Source organism: Mustela putorius, unplaced genomic scaffold (genome assembly GCF_011764305.1).
Source record: "Mustela putorius furo isolate JIRA1106 unplaced genomic scaffold, ASM1176430v1.1 tig00000228_pilon_pilon_pilon, whole genome shotgun sequence".
Lineage (NCBI taxonomy): Eukaryota > Metazoa > Chordata > Mammalia > Carnivora > Mustelidae > Mustela > Mustela putorius.
This window is the reverse complement of record NW_025421322.1, coordinates 4,469,376-4,487,388: the sequence shown is the minus strand read 5'-3', so window position 1 is coordinate 4,487,388 and position 18,013 is coordinate 4,469,376. Positions and strand designations below refer to the sequence as shown.

The following is an 18,013-nucleotide window of genomic DNA, read 5'->3' as shown; positions in this document are numbered from 1 at the left end:
TGCATATATGTTCAACAAAGGAGTTAAGACTATACAATGGGGAAAGGATGGTCTCTCCAATAAATGGTATTGGAAAAATTAGACAGCTACATGCAAAAAGAATGAAACTAGACCACTATCTTACACCATATATAAAAATCAACTAAAAGTGAATTAAAGACTTTAAATATAAGAACTCAAACCATAAAATTCCTAGAAGAAAACCTAGACAGCAAGCTCCTTGATATCAGCCTTAGCGATGTCTTTTAGATATGACTCGAGACCAAGGAAGCAAAAGCAAAAATAAACAAAGGACTATATCAAACTAGAAAGCTATTGCACAGTAAAGGAAATCACTGACAAACTGAAAAGACAACCTACTGAATGAGAGAAGACATTTAAGTCATACATCCAATAGGGGGTTAATATCCAATTACATAAAAACTTGTATAATTTAACAAAAAAGTAAACAATCTGATTAAGATATGAGCAGAGGATCTGAAGAGACATTTTTCCTAAAAAGACATACAGATGGCCAACAGCCATATAAAAAGATGCTCAACCTCACTAATCATGAGGGAAATGCAAATCAAAACCACAATGAGGTATCACCTCACACCTGTGGGAAAGGTTATTCCCTAAAACACAAGAAATAACAACTGTTGGTGAGGATATGGAGAAAAGGAAACACTTGTATACTGTTAGTGGGAATGTGAATTAGTGCAGCCACTACAGAAACCAGAATGAAAGTTCCTCAAAAAGTTAGAGCTACCACGTGTATACAACACACACACACACTCTCTCTCTCTCTCTGAAATACTACTCAGCCATTAAAATGAAAGAAATCTTGCTACTTGTGACATATGAATGGACCTCGAGGGTGTTATGCTAATTGAAATAGGTCAAACAGAGAAAAATACCATATAATGTCACTTAACATATGGAATTGAAACAAAACAAAACAAAACCCAGACTCGTAGATACAGAAAACAGTTGGGCAGTCACCAGAAGGGAGGCCTTCATGGGTGCAGGAAATTAAGAAGTACAAACCTCCAGTTATAAAATAAGTTAAGTCTTGGGGATAAAATATACAGCATAGGGAAAACAGTCAACAACATTATACTAACTCTATAAGGTGACAGATGTTAACTGGACTTACTGTGGTGACCATTTCATACTGTATACAAATGTTGGATCACTAGGTTGTATACCTCAAAGTAATATAATATTGTACTGTATCTCAATAAATAAAAAAGAGTATAAGTACTGCAGAAAGATATAATACGTCACCTCTTTCATTTTTAACTTATAAACTTTTTCCAGACCTTTCTTAGAAAGTTAGCTTCATCAGACCAGACTCAGGAATCCAACAGATCTTGTTTTGAATTTTAGCTCTGTTTATTCCTAGATCTATAATCTTGGACATGTTATTTCACTTCTGCAAACTTTAGTTTCTTTTTCTCTAAGATTATATATAACATTTCCCATAGAGCTGTTAAAAGGATTAAATGAGATAATGCATTGAAGAAGTTAGTACAACGTCTGGCACAGAACGAGTACTCAGTAAGTGCTCGTTGCTTCTTCAGTTTTTTTCACTGTTCTATTTTAATTAGTTACTTTCTGATGAATGTCTCCAAATCTTGAAATTCATTTTTCACTAGCCAATAGGATTCAACAGTACATTAAAAGGATTATTCACCACGACCAAGTGGGATTTATTCCAGGGCTGCAAGGTTGGTTCAACATCCGCAAATCAGTCAATGTGATACAACACATTAATAAAAGAAAGAACAAGAACCATATGATACTCTCAATAGATGCTGAAAAAGCATTTGACAAAGTACAACATCCCTTCCTGATCAAAACTCTTCAAAGTGTAGGGATAGAGGGCACATACCTCAATATCATCAAAGCCATCTATGAAAAACCCACCGCAAATATCATTCTCAATGGAGAAAAACTGAAAGCTTTTCCGCTAAGGTCAGGAACACGGCAGGGATGTCCATTATCACCACTGCTATTCAACATCGTACTAGAGGTCCTAGCCTCAGAAATCAGACAACAAAAGGAAATTAAAGGCATCCAAATCGGCAAAGAAGAAGTCAAATTATCACTCTTCGCAGATGATATGATACTATATGTGGAAAACCCAAAAGACTCCACTCCAAAACTGCTAGAACTTATACAGGAATTCAGTAAAGTGTCAGGATATAAAATCAATGCACAGAAATCAGTTGCATTTCTCTACACCAACAGCAAGACAGAAGAAAGAGATATTAAGGAGTCCATCCCATTTACAATTGCATCCAAAACCATAAGATACCTAGGAATAAACCTAACCAAAGAGACACAGAATCTATACTCAGAAAACTATAAAGTACTCATGAAAGAAATTGAGGAAGACACAAAGAAATGGAAAAATGTTCCATGCTCCTGGATTGGAAGAATAAATATTGTGAAAATGTCTATGCTACCTAAAGCAATCTACACATTTAATGCAATTCCTATCAAAGTACCATCCATCTTTTTCAAAGAAATGGAACAAATAATTCTAAAATTTATATGGAACCAGAAAAGACCTCGAATAGCCAAAGGGATATTGAAAAAGAAAGCCAACGTTGGTGGCATCACAATTCCGGACTTCAGGCTCTATTACAAAGCTGTCATCATCAAGACAGCATGGTACTGGCACAAAAACAGACACATAGATCAATGGAACAGAATAGAGAGCCCAGAAATAGACCCTCAAATCTATGGTCAACTAATCTTCGACAAAGCAGGAAAGAATGTCCAATGGAAAAAAGACACAGCCTTTTCAATAAATGGTGCTGGGAAAATTGGACAGCCACATGCAGAAAAATGAAATTGGACCATTCCCTTACACCACACACAAAAATAGACTCAAAATGGATGAAGGACCTCAATGTACGAAAGGAATCCATCAAAATCCTTGAGGAGAACACGGGCAGCAACCTCTTCGACCTCTGCCGCAGCAACATCTTCCTAGGAACAACGCAAAAGGCAAGGGAAGCAAGGGAAAAAATGAACTACTGGGATTTCATCAAGATCAAAAGCTTTTGCACAGCAAAGGAAACAGTTAACAAAATCAAAAGACAACTGACAGAATGGGAGAAGATATTTGCAAACGACATATCAGATAAAGGACTAGTGTCCAGAATCTATAAAGAACTTAGCAAACTCAACACCCAAAGAACAAATAATCCAATCAAGAAATGGGCAGAGGACATGAACAGACATTTCTGCAAAGAAGACATCCAGATGGTGAACAGACACATGAAAAAGTGCTCCATATCACTCGGCATCAGGGAAATACAAATCAAAACCACAATGAGATATCACCTCACACCAGTCAGAATGGCTAAAATCAACAAGTCAGGAAATGACAGATGCTGGCGAGGATGCGGAGAAAGGGGAACCCTCCTACACTGTTGGTGGGAATGCAAGCTGGTGCAGCCACTCTGGAAAACAGCATGGAGGTTTCTCAAAATGTTGAAAATAGAACTGCCCTATGACCCAGCAATTGCACTATTGGGTATTTACCCTAAAGATACAAATGTAGTGATCCAAAGGGGCACATGCACCCGAATGTTTATAGCAGCAATGTCCACAATAGCCAAACTATGGAAAGAACCTAGATGTCCATCAACAGATGAATGGATCAAGAAGATGTGGTATATATACACAATGGAATACTATGCAGCCATCAAAAGAAATGAAATCTTGCCATTTGCAACAACATGGATGGAACTAGAGCGTATCATGCTTAGCGAAATAAGTCAAGCAGAGAAAGACAACTATCATATGATCTCCCTGATATGAGGAAGTGGTGATACAACATGGAGGCTTAAGTGGGTAGAAGAAGAATAAATGAAACAAGATGGGATTGGGAGGGAGACAAACCATAAGTGACTCTTAATCTCACAAAACAAACTGAGGGTTGCCGGGGGGAGGGGGTTTGGGAGAAGGGGGTGGGATTATGGACATTGGGGAGGGTATGTGATTTGGTGAGTGCTGTGAAGTGTGTAAACCTGGTGATTCACAGACCTGTACCCCTGGGGATAAAAATATATGTTTATAAAAAATAAAAAATTAAAAAAAAAAAAGAAATTCATTTTTCAGAAATGTGATCATTTATACTGATAACTCTTTTTGGATAATGTACATGTCCAAGTAGACACATTTTGTGTAGAGAAAGGCACCCACAAGGATATTATGCAAAGCATGCTCCTGGGAAGGTATGGGAGTCTTTTTCCTCCCACATGGAACCCCCTGTAGTCAACTGGCTCATAACCTTCACTCTAAGCTTCATCTACTGAAACTGGGTTCCATGTTGGCCCATATACAAGCATTTTAAAACTTTTTTAAAATATATTTTTTATTTTTTTAAATTAATTTTTTATAAACATATATTTTTATCCCCAGGGGTACGGGTCTGTGAATCGCCAAGTTTACACACTTCACAGCACTCACCAAAGCACATACCCTCCCCAATTATTTTTTATTTTTTTTTTTAAGATTTTATTTTAAAGTAATCTCTACAACACCCAACATGGTGTAGAGATCTCCCAACTCTGAGATCAAGAGTTGCATGTCCCACCGACTGAGCCAGCCAGGCACCCCCCAAAGGATTTTTTTAAAACACAAAGTACTATAATATTTCAGCCTAAGAACTAATTATAATTCAACTGCACATCTTTGATATGAGTCCTGATAGTTCTGTTGAACTCAGTTATTAGTATCTCTTAGTAGAGGTCAGTGAAGCGACCCACCTACAAGCAACGACAGCTTAAAGAATTTCAGGAGGGCCCTGGAATTCAGATTTATTTTCCCATTCCTGCACCTAGTTTTGGCCAATGCTGAGCAGACCCCCCAAACAGGGATCAGGTACACAGGCATGTGTTCCTGAATCATATAAAACATCAACCTCAGCACCATGTCCATCTTCGGTGCCCCTGAAGTCCCCACTGCATTGTAGGCACTCAGTAAACGAGGACTTGTCTGAGGAAAGGAGGCAGTCAGTGCCTGCTGGTAAACGTTTAACAACTGGCTCTCAGAGGAGGAGAGTTGACTGATGGCATTTGCCAACATATGTGGCAGAAATATTCTCACCGTAGCCGATTTAAACTACCAGTGGTTTAACAACTGTCTTTCAAAGTTCCTAAAAATTTTACAGTTGGCCCTTGCAAGCCAGTTTGAGCTAGTTCCAGCACATCAATGGAGAGAGGGCGAGCAGGCCGTCTAGGAGGTAACCCTAGGATATGCTCTTCCTTAGAAACAGCCTAGTTTCTCTTTTCTGAAGTAGAGGACCCGTACGATGATTCAGCAAAAGCCAAAGGCCCCTTTGACCTTATTTCCTTGGGCTGAAATGAAATCCTGATCCCCACACCTGTCACCTTCTCTCCAGGAGCCTGCCGTGTAAAATGGTTCTCCTTAATGCCAAAAACGAACCAGCTTGACTTGTTGGACAGATTCTCCAAATGCCTCACTGCTGGCTTCCATCTGCTAGATGGGACCACCTGATAGCAATAAAATGCCTGATTTATACCTGAGCTTGCTAGGACCTTCTTCCAATACTGAATCTTAGATGGCCCAACTACCTTTTCCAGTTTCCCTGCCGAATCTCTAATTCTACATTAACTCAGGGAAAAGGTCTCTATACCCTGTTTGACCCTATTTCCACTGGCCCTTGCTGTTTAATAGCCAACACGTTTTAAATCTGAACTCCTGATCATTTTCTTAGTCTTAAAAGACAACAAGCTTCTGAAGTTCAATATAATTATTATAATATAGGATTCTCTCTGGTTATAAGAGAGGTATGGATGGAGAAACAAGAGCCAGTTGGCCAATACCACAAATAAATGTGTTTGCTATACATGTAATAAACATCTTTAAACCATCTTACCTTACTAATAAACCTTCTCAAATACATTTACTATAACGCGGTTAGAGCAAGCTGATTAGATTAAAAGAATACCAAAACAATAAACTTCCATTTTCTAAGGTGTTTTTTTTTTCAACCTGAACAGCTGCATTAATATGAAAAAAGCATACCTACGGGGTATTAATACGAAAAAAAAAAGCTTGACTTCCCAATCAGTGGAAATTCTTAAGCATTTCTATAGGCCAGAAAGAACCCCTTTCATTCAGCTCTTGAAATAAAAAATGAATATTCAGAGGCACGGTAAGAACGCTGAGGCTAAACCTCGATACATTTCAAACATTTTCTTAAACGTGATTCAGCTGTGGGACGTGAACTTTACATATTTACGTATTCCTCGGAGAAAAGAAGTCTTGTCTGGTCTGCCAGCTGTTTTCTGTTTGATCGATCTTGATACGTTGGGAATAAAACTTACTAGGTAGTAGTAGTTATTAGCACTCCAGTAAATTCGAAGGCTCTTACCTGTACATTTGTAATCAGAGGCTACCCCTTTAAGCACAGCATCAAAAATGGATATTTCCACTCGCTGCTTTCTGTGGTGACAACTTAGAAGCAAAGAAGGCTGGGACACAATAAAGTATAAAAAAGGTTCCAGCTGCAAGTCACCGGTTCCTCTCCGTCCAGGCTGCCGAACGATAGTTATACCGAGTGCTTGTCTAGCAGATGACCTTGTGGCCGCATGAAGACTTTCAAGAGAGATGACCCCTAGTTTTTTCCCCGAAGGAAAAGCTACGCTGGGGCTCAAGAGATCTTCCGCTGTTACAGTAGAAATACATGGCTGGCTGGGCTTAGCAACATCTGAATCAACTTCTGGGAGATTTAATGAACTCTTGCCTGTTTTTTCATTATCCTTATGCTCTTGCGATTTTGATTTGGGTATGGACGTACAGGAATAGGTCATTAGTGAGATTCTACTTGCAGTAATGAATATGTCAAAGGGAATAAAATTGAGATTTTTTACGATTGACGACTGGCGTGAGGGACGGGCGATGCGATGCTGGCTGGTACCGCTGTGCTGTTCTATTTGTACTATTCGGATTTTAACACTGTCACTGCCGATTCCACTATCCTGAGCGCCACTGTACCGGGAGGAGGTTTCAGCCATGCTTCCGTCAAATATATCTGTTTTTTTCTGTTCTTGTCTAGAGATCTGTAAGGAGAAAGAAAGTATTTCAAACTGGTTACATTCCAAGTGTTATTATATATAAAGGGTGTTATAAATATGTTAAAAATGGCTCTAGCATAACTTGTACCAGAGTGATCATAAAAACAAAGGGACTCTTCAAAAAACTATTCATATTAAAATGCCAAGGAAATACTTGGGAAAAAGCATCACATTACATTTCTACTGTTGAAGGAGACTTTGGAGTCTATTTTTTTGGACTAACAGTAGTATATACTTAAAAATACCTCTCTAAAGAATTATGTTAGTATTCATTGTGATTTTTCAAGTAGTGCAATAAACTATTTCCAAATCATTATTACTATTGGTTGAAATGATATTTTAGGCAGAAGCAGTTTATATTGTTTGCCCTTGTCATTATAGAATTGACTTGTAAGATTTTGGATAGGAAGAAAGAGAGGTAAAAGTCAAGAGTCTTAAATTATGAAAAACAAGCTGTGAAGTGTGTAAACCTGGCGATTCACAGACCTGTACCCCTGGGGATAAAAATATATGTTTATTAAAAAATAAATAAATAATAAAATAAAAGGTTGGACGTGTGACCTGTCAAAAAAAAATTATGAAGAACAAAGAAAAGTAAACTAAAATAAAATTATTTTATTCAAAATGAAGTTTATTTTCCTCTGTCGTAGGACTTGGAACAAGAGTAAACATAAGTGATGAAGCAAAATATAAGTAATTAAAGTCCTCGAAGGTAGATTTTTCCTTTGTGCACTAAAGGCTACTTGTTTTCAAAATTTTCCATTAATCACTCCCTCCATGGAGAACAGAGAACAACTTGGGGGCCACACAGCACTGAGATCTCTACTTTGCTTCTTTGGCTTCCCTTTCCTAGGTCTTCCCAGCCATCAGTTTGTGATACGCTAGATGTTTCACTTGCTTTTTCCTCCAAGTAAAACAGACTCATTACTAAGAAACCATGGCCAATCTGAGAAAAAAAAAAACAAACAAAACCCAAATCCTCTTGACTACAGTCTTATCACCAAACATAGCCAATGGTAATATTTTAGAGCATTTTCAGCATTTCTTCCCCACCTGTGCAAAGGTGCTCCCCCCCAGCCCCTGTTTGGTTATGATCATACCATAGAGCTAAACTGTACCCCGATCTGGCATATACTAATTATTCTTCATAGCTGTTTGAAAAAGCTGCATAATAATTAGTGTTGGGAACATTTGTTCAACCATTTTCATATAATTGGATATTCCAGTTTTTACTTTTTGACAAAAAAAATCTCTATGAAAAACATCTAACATTTCCTTAGAACAGGCTTCTTTTTTTTTTTAAGGTTTTATTTATTTATTTGACAGATAGAGATCACAAGTAGTCAGAGAGGCAGGCAGAGAGAGAGGAGGAAGCAGGCTCCCTGCTGAGCAGAGAGCCTGATGTGGGGCTCAATCCCAGGACCCAGAGATCATGACCTGAGCTGAAGGCAGGTGGCTCAGATCATGACCTGAGCCGAAGGCAGGTGGCTCAGATCATGACCTGAGCCACCCAGGTGCCCCTAGAAAAGTCTTCTAGAAGTAGAATTATTAGGTAAATGTTATAGGAAAGTTTAAGGTTACCAATATTGTTAACAACCTTCCAAAAAAGGCTACATTAATTTATATTAGCACCATCAAAGGAAAAATAGTCCCCTGGGCATTGCTTATCATTTCTTAGGCTTTTCTTTAATTTGATCAATAAATATAGTATCATTTTTCCACATGGTGTGAATTTTCATGAGTTGTTTATGAAAATGTTAAAGGGCTGTTAATTCATTCAAGACAATGATGTAACAGTCATTAAATTTTTAAAAATACTTCTTGCCTATTGATTTTTAAGTGGTTGAAGGAGATGTATATTGTTAATAAAAGTCCAATATGAACTATATGAAGCAAAAACAACACAGTCCTGTTCTTTGAAGACACTATGTCCTTTTCATCCATTCTTTCTCTAGAGTGCTACTTCACTGTCTGGAGTGCCCCTCCTGAGCCAGCAAACATAGATTATCCCATCAAGATCAGAACAAATGCGACTTGTCTGAGAATTGTTCTCTCATTCTTTTCCTGCTTGGCCATCCTAACACTTTACACATATTTCAATTTATACCTACAATGTTCTGTAGTGGCACTATTAGATTAAAACATTTACAGGCTTTAGAGGCAGATGGATGTGGGGTCAAGCTCACTGCTTTCTGACTGTATGATTTTAGACAAATTACAAACCTCTCTAAGGTTGTATAACCTCATCTGTAAAACAGGGATTTAAATTTGATCTCAAGAGTATGAGGATTCAATGAGCTAATTTGTCTAAAGAGGTCAGCACAGTGCCTGGTATACAGTAAATACTCAATAATGGGCAGCTGCCACAAGCCTGTCTTTTACCAGGTGAAGGACTGCTAGAGGGACTGGGCCACATCATGTGGCTTCTGTGTACCACTAAGGAGTACAGGAGAGCCTGGCATGCTACAGAGAGGATCCATAAATGTTTGATGATGGTTTCTGATAGAATATTAAATTAAAAAATTGGTCTGCAGATTAGGAACACATGATTGTTAGCATATACATACATGTGGACACAGACCTCCCCATATGCTGTAGTCTTTAAGGTCTTTCCAGATATATTCATGGGCTCCTTCCTGATCTGTACTCTCTACCTTGTGGGCTGATCACACTTCTACTTGGTTATTCTCACAGTTTCTGCTGGGTCCTCAACTTCACACTGGGGACATTAATACCCAACACACAAAGTTGCTTCAGCATTAAATGAGTTAATGTGTTTTTGTTTTTTTTTTTTAAAGATTTTTATTTATTTATTTGACAGAGAGAGAGCACAGTAGACAGAGAGGCAGGCAGAGAGAGAGAGAGGGAAGCAGGCTCCCTGCTCAGCAGGGAGCCTGATGCGGGACTCAATCCCAGGACCCTGAGATCATGACCTAAGCTGAAAGCAGCAGCTTACCCACTGAGCCACCCAGGCGCCCGAGTTAATGTGTTGAACATAATACATAGCGGCATGCAATAAAGGGTAAGTTAAAAAAAAAAAGTCACCTTCTTTGAGAAGACTTCTTTAACCCTTCCAGAAGGTGCTAGTCTTTTCCGTTTTTACAGTTTCATAACAAGCTAATATTTATTGTCACAGCACTTTTCACACTGTGTCCTGTCTCAGAGCAATTCAATTGCAAGCAATTGAAGATAAAAAATACCACTGAGTTATGTTTGTTATTTGCCAAATGTTGTTAGCACACACCTACATTTTCTATACAAAGTGTTATAACCCTCTGAAGAGGGTAGTGTTATTCCCATTTCACAGGTGAGGAAACTGAGGCTTAGAAAGATGAATCAATAAGTCCAAGGTCAGTCTGATATTAGGCTATGGGTAAGACAGAATGCCACTAGTATTATTAGCATACACCATACTCCCTATAACATAGCAGAGCTTAATAATTATGTGCTGACTGAATAAACAAGTGAACGTATTTAACTGAAAAATTCAGTAAAATAAAAAAATATGGCAATTATCAAAATAATTTAATTTTAAAGCTTTTAGTTTTCCCCGTTTAAAAAGTTCAAATATACATTCAAATCCATTACCAACTAGGAATTCTCAAATAATACATGGAAAAAACTAGTCTAGGATTTACTGGCCATGTTTTGACATATTACAAACCAAGTACCTGTATACAACATAATAAAGAAATCCTTTATTGGGTTCTGAGGCAAACTCAAATTCAGAACTCAACCATTTTCATTCCATCAGGAAAGGCGACCACACTTAACTCCACTACTTTCTATGCATCGAGAATTGTATTTTCTTTTTATAATTCAGAGATTTGTATTGAAAATCTGGTCTCTCCTTCCTTAAAGTAAGGGTTCTCTAATGGTGTTAACGTGACAAAACAAACTGCCCATAGATAGATACTCAGTGTCCAGCCCTAGTGGGTGTTGAGATTGCCACATTCAGCTCTAGTGAAAGTCAAGTAGCCTGATCTTGAGATATAAATAACCAGCAAGGGCAGGATGGCAGCTATCAGCCTGGGTCACACAGGTTACTGAACAGAAGTCAGATGGTAACTAATTCTAGTCACTACCGAGCAGAATGGAATTTGAACCAATGACCCAGAGATGAAAGACTCTGACTCTTATTGGGGAGAGGAAAAAAAAAAAAAGTACAACTTTCTCAGTCCTGGGCAATGAAATTCTTCAAACTGGGTTAAAAGCCAAGATTTCCTCCATTTTTCTAAGTTTCCACACTATTTGCAGCACTGAAATAAATAAGCTGATGATTTTTGAGACATATTTAAAAATCCATTGGTTTGTCACCAGTTCATTGCAGATTTATCTGTTATACTAAAGAGTATCTGGCCTGCTCTTGAGAAAAGCTTTATAATTAATTATGTGTGCTAAGCCCTAAACTTGGGCATCAATTTACTATTCCTTTGTGGGAAAAGAAAAGTTCACAGTGTAGTAACTCTGAAAATAACTTTTGCTTTATTATCGTCTGAAGGGACTAATAATTTAAGTTGTCAAAAAAGAGCAGTATCTGCTTGCTCTTAGTGAAGGCAGCAGAAACACGGATCTTGGGGCAGTGCTGTTATATCAGCTCGCCCACTCTTTACCTAACTCATTTAAAATGAACAATAAAAGTTTTCTTTAATTAGCTACTGGTGTGCATTAACATGATCATGATTAAACCATAAAAACCAACTGTACATTACGCTGGTCCCCTCTTCCATATGTTTTGAATTATTCTGTTTGAAAATGTACTTTGCGTCCCTTTTAAAAGTTCGACCTTCTGCTTTCAGAGAATTAAATGCATATTACTGCAGTGAAGAAGATAATGTTTCAGACCTCCAGGCATATATTAAACACACTGGCAGCACTTGAGACAAAATGCTTTACTTATTAGATACTTCCTATTCTAAACAGTGTCATCAAAGGCTAAAAACAAAATCCATATAAAAGCTGCACAATGCTTCCACACAGAACCCGTGCCAAAATCCCTGTACTTTCCAACTAATGAGGAAAGGATGTGTACTCTTAACATATGAATGTAAGATTTTCCAAGCATTCACTTTAGGAAACTGGGCTATTGATTCCATATGGGTTATGTTAAATGAAACTGTATTGGTAAAATAACCTTTAAGATATCTGGCATGATAACTATAATTAAACAATATTTAAAAGGCTAAAACAAAAGGGAATTTGGTTCCACAATGGCTAATTAAAATAAAATGAAAAAACACAGCATGCCATCTATCAAGATAAATTGTTATTGTTTAAGAACTATTTAAATACTGTTAAAATATACTTTTAGATAAAATCTGAAAGAGCTGGAAAAATATTTGTGGCTTACAAATGGATAGTTTGGTGAAGAAAAAAGGATAGGACTCTGAAATTGGATGCGGAGATAACAGCTTTAAAGCCTTGAGCACAACCAGATGGTACTTAGAGGAATTCTACAATTTCACCATCAATGGGTTTCAATATGAGAAGATTTTTCAAGGGCTGGGAAAACATGTCAAGTTGATAGTTTACTTCTTCGATCATTTCAGTGCACTTTCCCATCCTTTCACAGTTCTCCACAGCACAGATATGAGCCACCATGGAGAAGGTGCTGAAAGCTGTACTAGTAGCTGGGGAGCTGTAGCTAATTCCTCCTTTTCATGTATGGAGAAAGGTAAGTTTCCAAGCTCACCCTGGAGTCTGGCAAGAGCCACAGTATCTCAGGAGCAGTGGCGAAAACCACACTCAAGTATGTGACAGTACCAAAGAAAGCATTACAATAATTTCAAATGACATTAGTTAGATGTTCTTCCGTGGCCTTGTGGAGCAGAGAAAGATAAGGTTGATTGACTGAGACTTCCGGTTTGGTCATATTGACATTTTTAGGAGCACCTTCAAAGAGTCTGCCTCACTAATAAAAATGCTGCAAATAAATGGATATTTAAATTTTTTTAAAGAAAAATATATCAAAACCAGCCTCTTGAGAACGAACAGGTATAAAACAAATACAATTTTTGCTTTGATGAATGACAACAAAGGGTAATTTGGCATCTACTTCAATGTTTTAATTTGCATTACTTCTTTTAATTTCTTGATCATTTTAAGGAAACCTTAACTATATATGAGCATAGATATATCTACATATTTTCCCACCTTCCTACCATAACTATGGTTCTATAACAGCAATACTGAAGTAGTATTTCCACCATGCAATAGTCATACTTTAATCCTCATCAGAGTATCGTTTGCCAATCACGAGATCATTTCTCATATCTTCTAAATTATGAAAAATCAAGTGTGAAACCACAAAATCAAAGTGACAAACACATCTGTATATCACTGTGACATTTATTCTAATTTTACTGTCCTTGCTAAAATGTAGTAATGTTTTCAAAGAAGTAAAGATCTTACAAAATCAAATACAATAAAAAAATCAGTTAAAAAACTAGTTATACTATTTTAATGGCTTCACATACTGGAATTACAAAGCAGTTTTTACAAACTTGAAAAAATTATATGCCTCATTGTCTAAACGTTGCAAACATACTCTTCTAACTGTATCTTTTAGAAGTTTGGTTTGGGGGTTGGGGTGGGGTGGTGTTGCTGGGAGAGGGTATTTATATATACCTTTAACACAGAGATAGCATATTCTGGAAACTTTACATAACTAGCAAATTTTTGTAACAATCAGCAAGAGAATTCAATTTGATGAATACATTTAAGCAAGTAAATAAGAAAATATATATCTTTAGGTCTCAAATTTTCAGTGATATCAGCATCGCACTTAATAAACATGTTATTTTATACATGAATTACCAGAGTAGGTCAGTGACATGCTAGGTAAAATTTATCTAAGCACATTAATTTAAAAAATTATAAGAATAAATTGCCTTCTGCATGAAACATCTCCGTAAGTGTCACCAATCCAAGTTATTTTTACTTAAAAACCAAACTTGCACAAGCACTGTGTGTACTTGGTACTATGGATAGAGTGTTTAGAAAATCAGGGCTTTTAATATTTTATTTCTCTAAGCCAAATGTTCTACCAGATCCCACATAATATAATTATTCCCAGTTGGATGGCAAAAACGTTTTCACAATACTGCAATAATTATGCAAAAGAGCAGAACTAATGATACCCATCACTGCTTAACAAATAGAATGGTAAAGAGTACTATAGTTTCAAGTTTTCCTTTTCATGAAGTTACTTTTCCGGCTCTTTGAAGTAACAGTATGAGGCCACTACTGTTTGCTAAGTATCAGTTCAAATATTCACATTTCAAGACCAGCACTAAATGCAATAAAAGAAGCATGGAGATAGTTCAGGCAAGGTTGTGTTTTACTGTAGTCCATGTTTGGTCTATTGTTCTAATTAAAGTTGTAAATTACAAAAAGGGACCTGTTCTAGTGCTAAATGGACTATAATACCTTGATCATTATCAGTGTGTTTCAATATGATAAGCCAAATAAATTTTAAAAAGTATATACACCAACATACCCACACAAGTTCAAATCCTACTTATTGAGATTTTATCTGCAGTACTGACCTTTAAACTTTTGTGTCTGTCTGTCCTTTTATACATATATGATTTCATAGCATAAGCTCATTTTCAGGAGCTTCTAAATTCATGAAAAAAAAATTAGTTCCAGGTGAAACTTTGCATAGAAGAACTTAATTCAGAAACAGAAGTTTTCATTCTCTTTCCTTCTCTTTCTCTGTCACATATAAAATTGGAAGAGGTCGGTCATTTTTGTTTAAGGAGACTAGATCTCATTGATTTATACTAACTTCTGATTTTAAGTTTGACTTGTTTGCTTTTTGTAATAAATTGTTTTTTAAAAATAAAACTTGACACATTCTGGGAACTTGAATTGTAATCAAAACAGATGCCTTTACCTCAGACACAACAACCTGCTTTGAAATGGCCACACTGTTAATTCTTAAAAAGTGGCTACTGTGTGTTACAAGGTAACTACTCTTCATACTGATGAAATCCAAGGTTCATTCCATTGATGTCAATGTGGAAACCATTTTGTCTCATGGCTGCTTAAAGATTTTCAATAGGATTAAATCAGCGGCAAGTCCTTATTATATAAGGGTTTACAATTGTGTCTGAGTTGGAGTCTGTTTCTCATAGAATTTTACTCAGAGACTGACTTAGATTGGCTCCTTAGAGCTAGTCTGATTTTACTAGAAACAACTGTATCACATCAGCCACTCTCATAAACTTGCCTTAAGATTGAATCAGCCCTGACCCTGAAGCAGATGAAAGTTTATCGAGCCTATGCATTCTCCGTTAAGAGTCACAGAAAAGTTTGCATTTAGTTTCTGCAGGACGGCAGAAGTAGAGTATGCTTATTAACCATTCTAGTGGGCTTTTGCCTTGCAACTATGAACCTGATTTTCTGTTAAGAAAACTACAGTTGAACTTGGAGAACTTTCTATTGATAAAAATACATACATATTCTTATTTGATTATTTTATCCTTCAAATCACATATACTCCTTTATGGAAACTATGTAGGGTTTATGGAAATGAAGCAAGAGCATGTTCTTAAAGTGAATTTTCCCCTAGGTTTAGTACAAGTTAAAAATAATGAAAATGGTTTCAGCATATCCATAATTAACTTTATCCAGTAGCTGGTTTTCACTGCCAAATAGAACATGGTTATTCAATAAAAATACTGAACTGAACATATATTTTTTATATACATATATCCCTGGGTTATAAAAAATAAAAAAAAAAAAAAAAAAAAATACTGAACTGATTTTCATTATTATATATTTTATTTTCTAAATCTAAACAAACTTGCTTCAGGTTAACTATAGATTCTTCTCAAATTAAACCTGAATCTCAGTATTCTCTACTCTGTAGCTAATTTCATTGAAGTCCATCAAGACATAGAATAGAGGGTCAGTTACAAACTTTTCCTGGCTACACTTTAACTCCATGATTGCAGATCAAATTTACACTGAGCTCAAGCTACATATTGATTCTCTGTGTATTGTATTGATTCTCATGTTGTCAATACCTTAATGATGCATGCAACGGGCTTGAAATGCAAAATGGTCAAGATGTTAGAGAAAAACATTTGCTTATGCCCTGCAGCTGATTCTTCTTTTCCATTAGAAGTTTTGTTCTGTGCTGTTACTCCATAAAAATCATCACTAGGCCAAAATACCTTTCTGCACAAACTACTTAGATCACAACCTCTCCCTTGAACCCTTACAAATCTGATCTATTCTCTAAATCAGGTAAATATTCCTAACAATTGCTGAGGTCAGCTAGTCCTACACCATCAGTTAATTTTCATATGTTGCTATGTCCTAAGTAATTCTTGCTGTTCTGAGAAAAAAATTTTTTTTGTATTTTAATGGTAATCCAAAGGTAATCCAACACATATCTTAAGGATATTCTTGATTATGTGGAATTTCTTGAATGAACGTTCAGAAGTTAAGAAGAAAAGTGTACATTAAGTCCTCCCAAGTATACACTTGATCTTAGCCAAAAGGCCGAGAAGCGATAAGTCCTCCCAAGTATAAAGCATCATCTCTATAAACATTAAACCTGTAGGTAAGTCTGGAAACTCCTGAGAAAACGTTCTCAAAAAGCTTTTAAATAAATTTTTAATAAGTTTTAATAATAGCTATTATATGATTACTAGATGATCTTATCAGAATGTCTCCTGTTAATACTAAATTTCAGAAGATCATATTCACAACAGTGAATTAGCATGAATTAGCAATAAATTAGCATCATTAAAGTGGAGTGTTCTTAGTATTTAAAATTTACATGTCTCTAAACTACGTAAAGAATAAAGATTTTTTTAAATGATAGTAGTAAGATAATGTCACTCAGTGAGTATGCTTAATGTTTGGACTTAAGCTATAATAATTCTGTTGGGATTAAAGACTTCTTAAGCTTACTGAAGATAGAGCCAATATCAAAATTATTACGCAAAATGCATAAAAATATTTCACATTATTCATTCATTCAACAAATTCTTATTGAGTATATACTATGTTCCAGGTACTGCTAGGGATACAGCAGAAACAAAGTTCTTGCCTCCATGGAGTTTACACCTTAGTGGGGGAAATCAGATCATAAAATTTATGTGAAACACACACACACACACACACACACCTGTATGTGCTAGTGACTGGACTGTTGGACTATTATGAGAGAAAGACAGAAGACAAAAATGATTTGAATTTTTTTGCCTGAGCACTTGTAAGAATGGAAAAGAGGATTTTCCAGGTTATGCAAGCAGCTTCCCAAACCATCTATGTGTTATGCCAATGCTTTCATAATCTGACTTCCAAACGTTGCCTATTTTCCCAAGAATCATAAATGACACAGTGATCTTCACATAGGGAGATGATGACCCTCACCACCATACCCAAAGTCCCAAAGGACTCTCTAATTATGATGACTTCCTAGTTCTTCTAGCAAACCAAACCTCCAATCAGCTAAGAACAATTCAAGGGAGGGCTATAATTAGAGATGGTTTTCTGGGGTTGGGCCTAGACCTCATTCTGCACAAATACTTGGAGAACAGAATAGTGGGCTAAGACATGGAGTCATGCCACATCCCCAGAAAATCAAAATGAGATGTAGAATATTTCTTGGGAGGATTTTGGCCCTGAGACAGCTGAGACTACTGGAATACTAGTGAAGCTGAGTTACAGAAGGGGAGAAGGGAGGGATGAACTGTTACAAGACCTTACTATTTCTGTCTTTGAAAATTTCTACTTAGATGTTCCATTATGAGTATCATGCATCTAAAAGATCACCATAGGTCCAAGTTGAAAATGGCAATGGCAGGTGGGTAGTGGGTTTCTGGGCTGCTAGGGTGGTCCAGGGCACAGCTGGGCAGTCCAAGTCAAAGAGTGATGCCCATGGCAAGGAG

At 36.6% G+C, this 18,013-nt stretch overlaps 1 protein-coding gene across 5 annotated transcripts in view; it reads right to left on the bottom strand.

Moving 5' to 3' along the window:
• The window catches only part of VPS13B (vacuolar protein sorting 13 homolog B), a 762,523-nt gene that overhangs the window by 211,076 nt on the left and 533,434 nt on the right, over positions 1 to 18,013 (bottom strand). For all 5 annotated transcript variants that reach the window (XM_045077980.1, XM_004768902.3, XM_004768901.3 and 2 more), the window contains exon 34: positions 6,401 to 7,088. In XM_045077980.1, the coding sequence (XP_044933915.1) occupies positions 6,401 to 7,088 (688 nt within the window). The remainder of the gene's footprint in view (positions 1 to 6,400; positions 7,089 to 18,013) is intronic.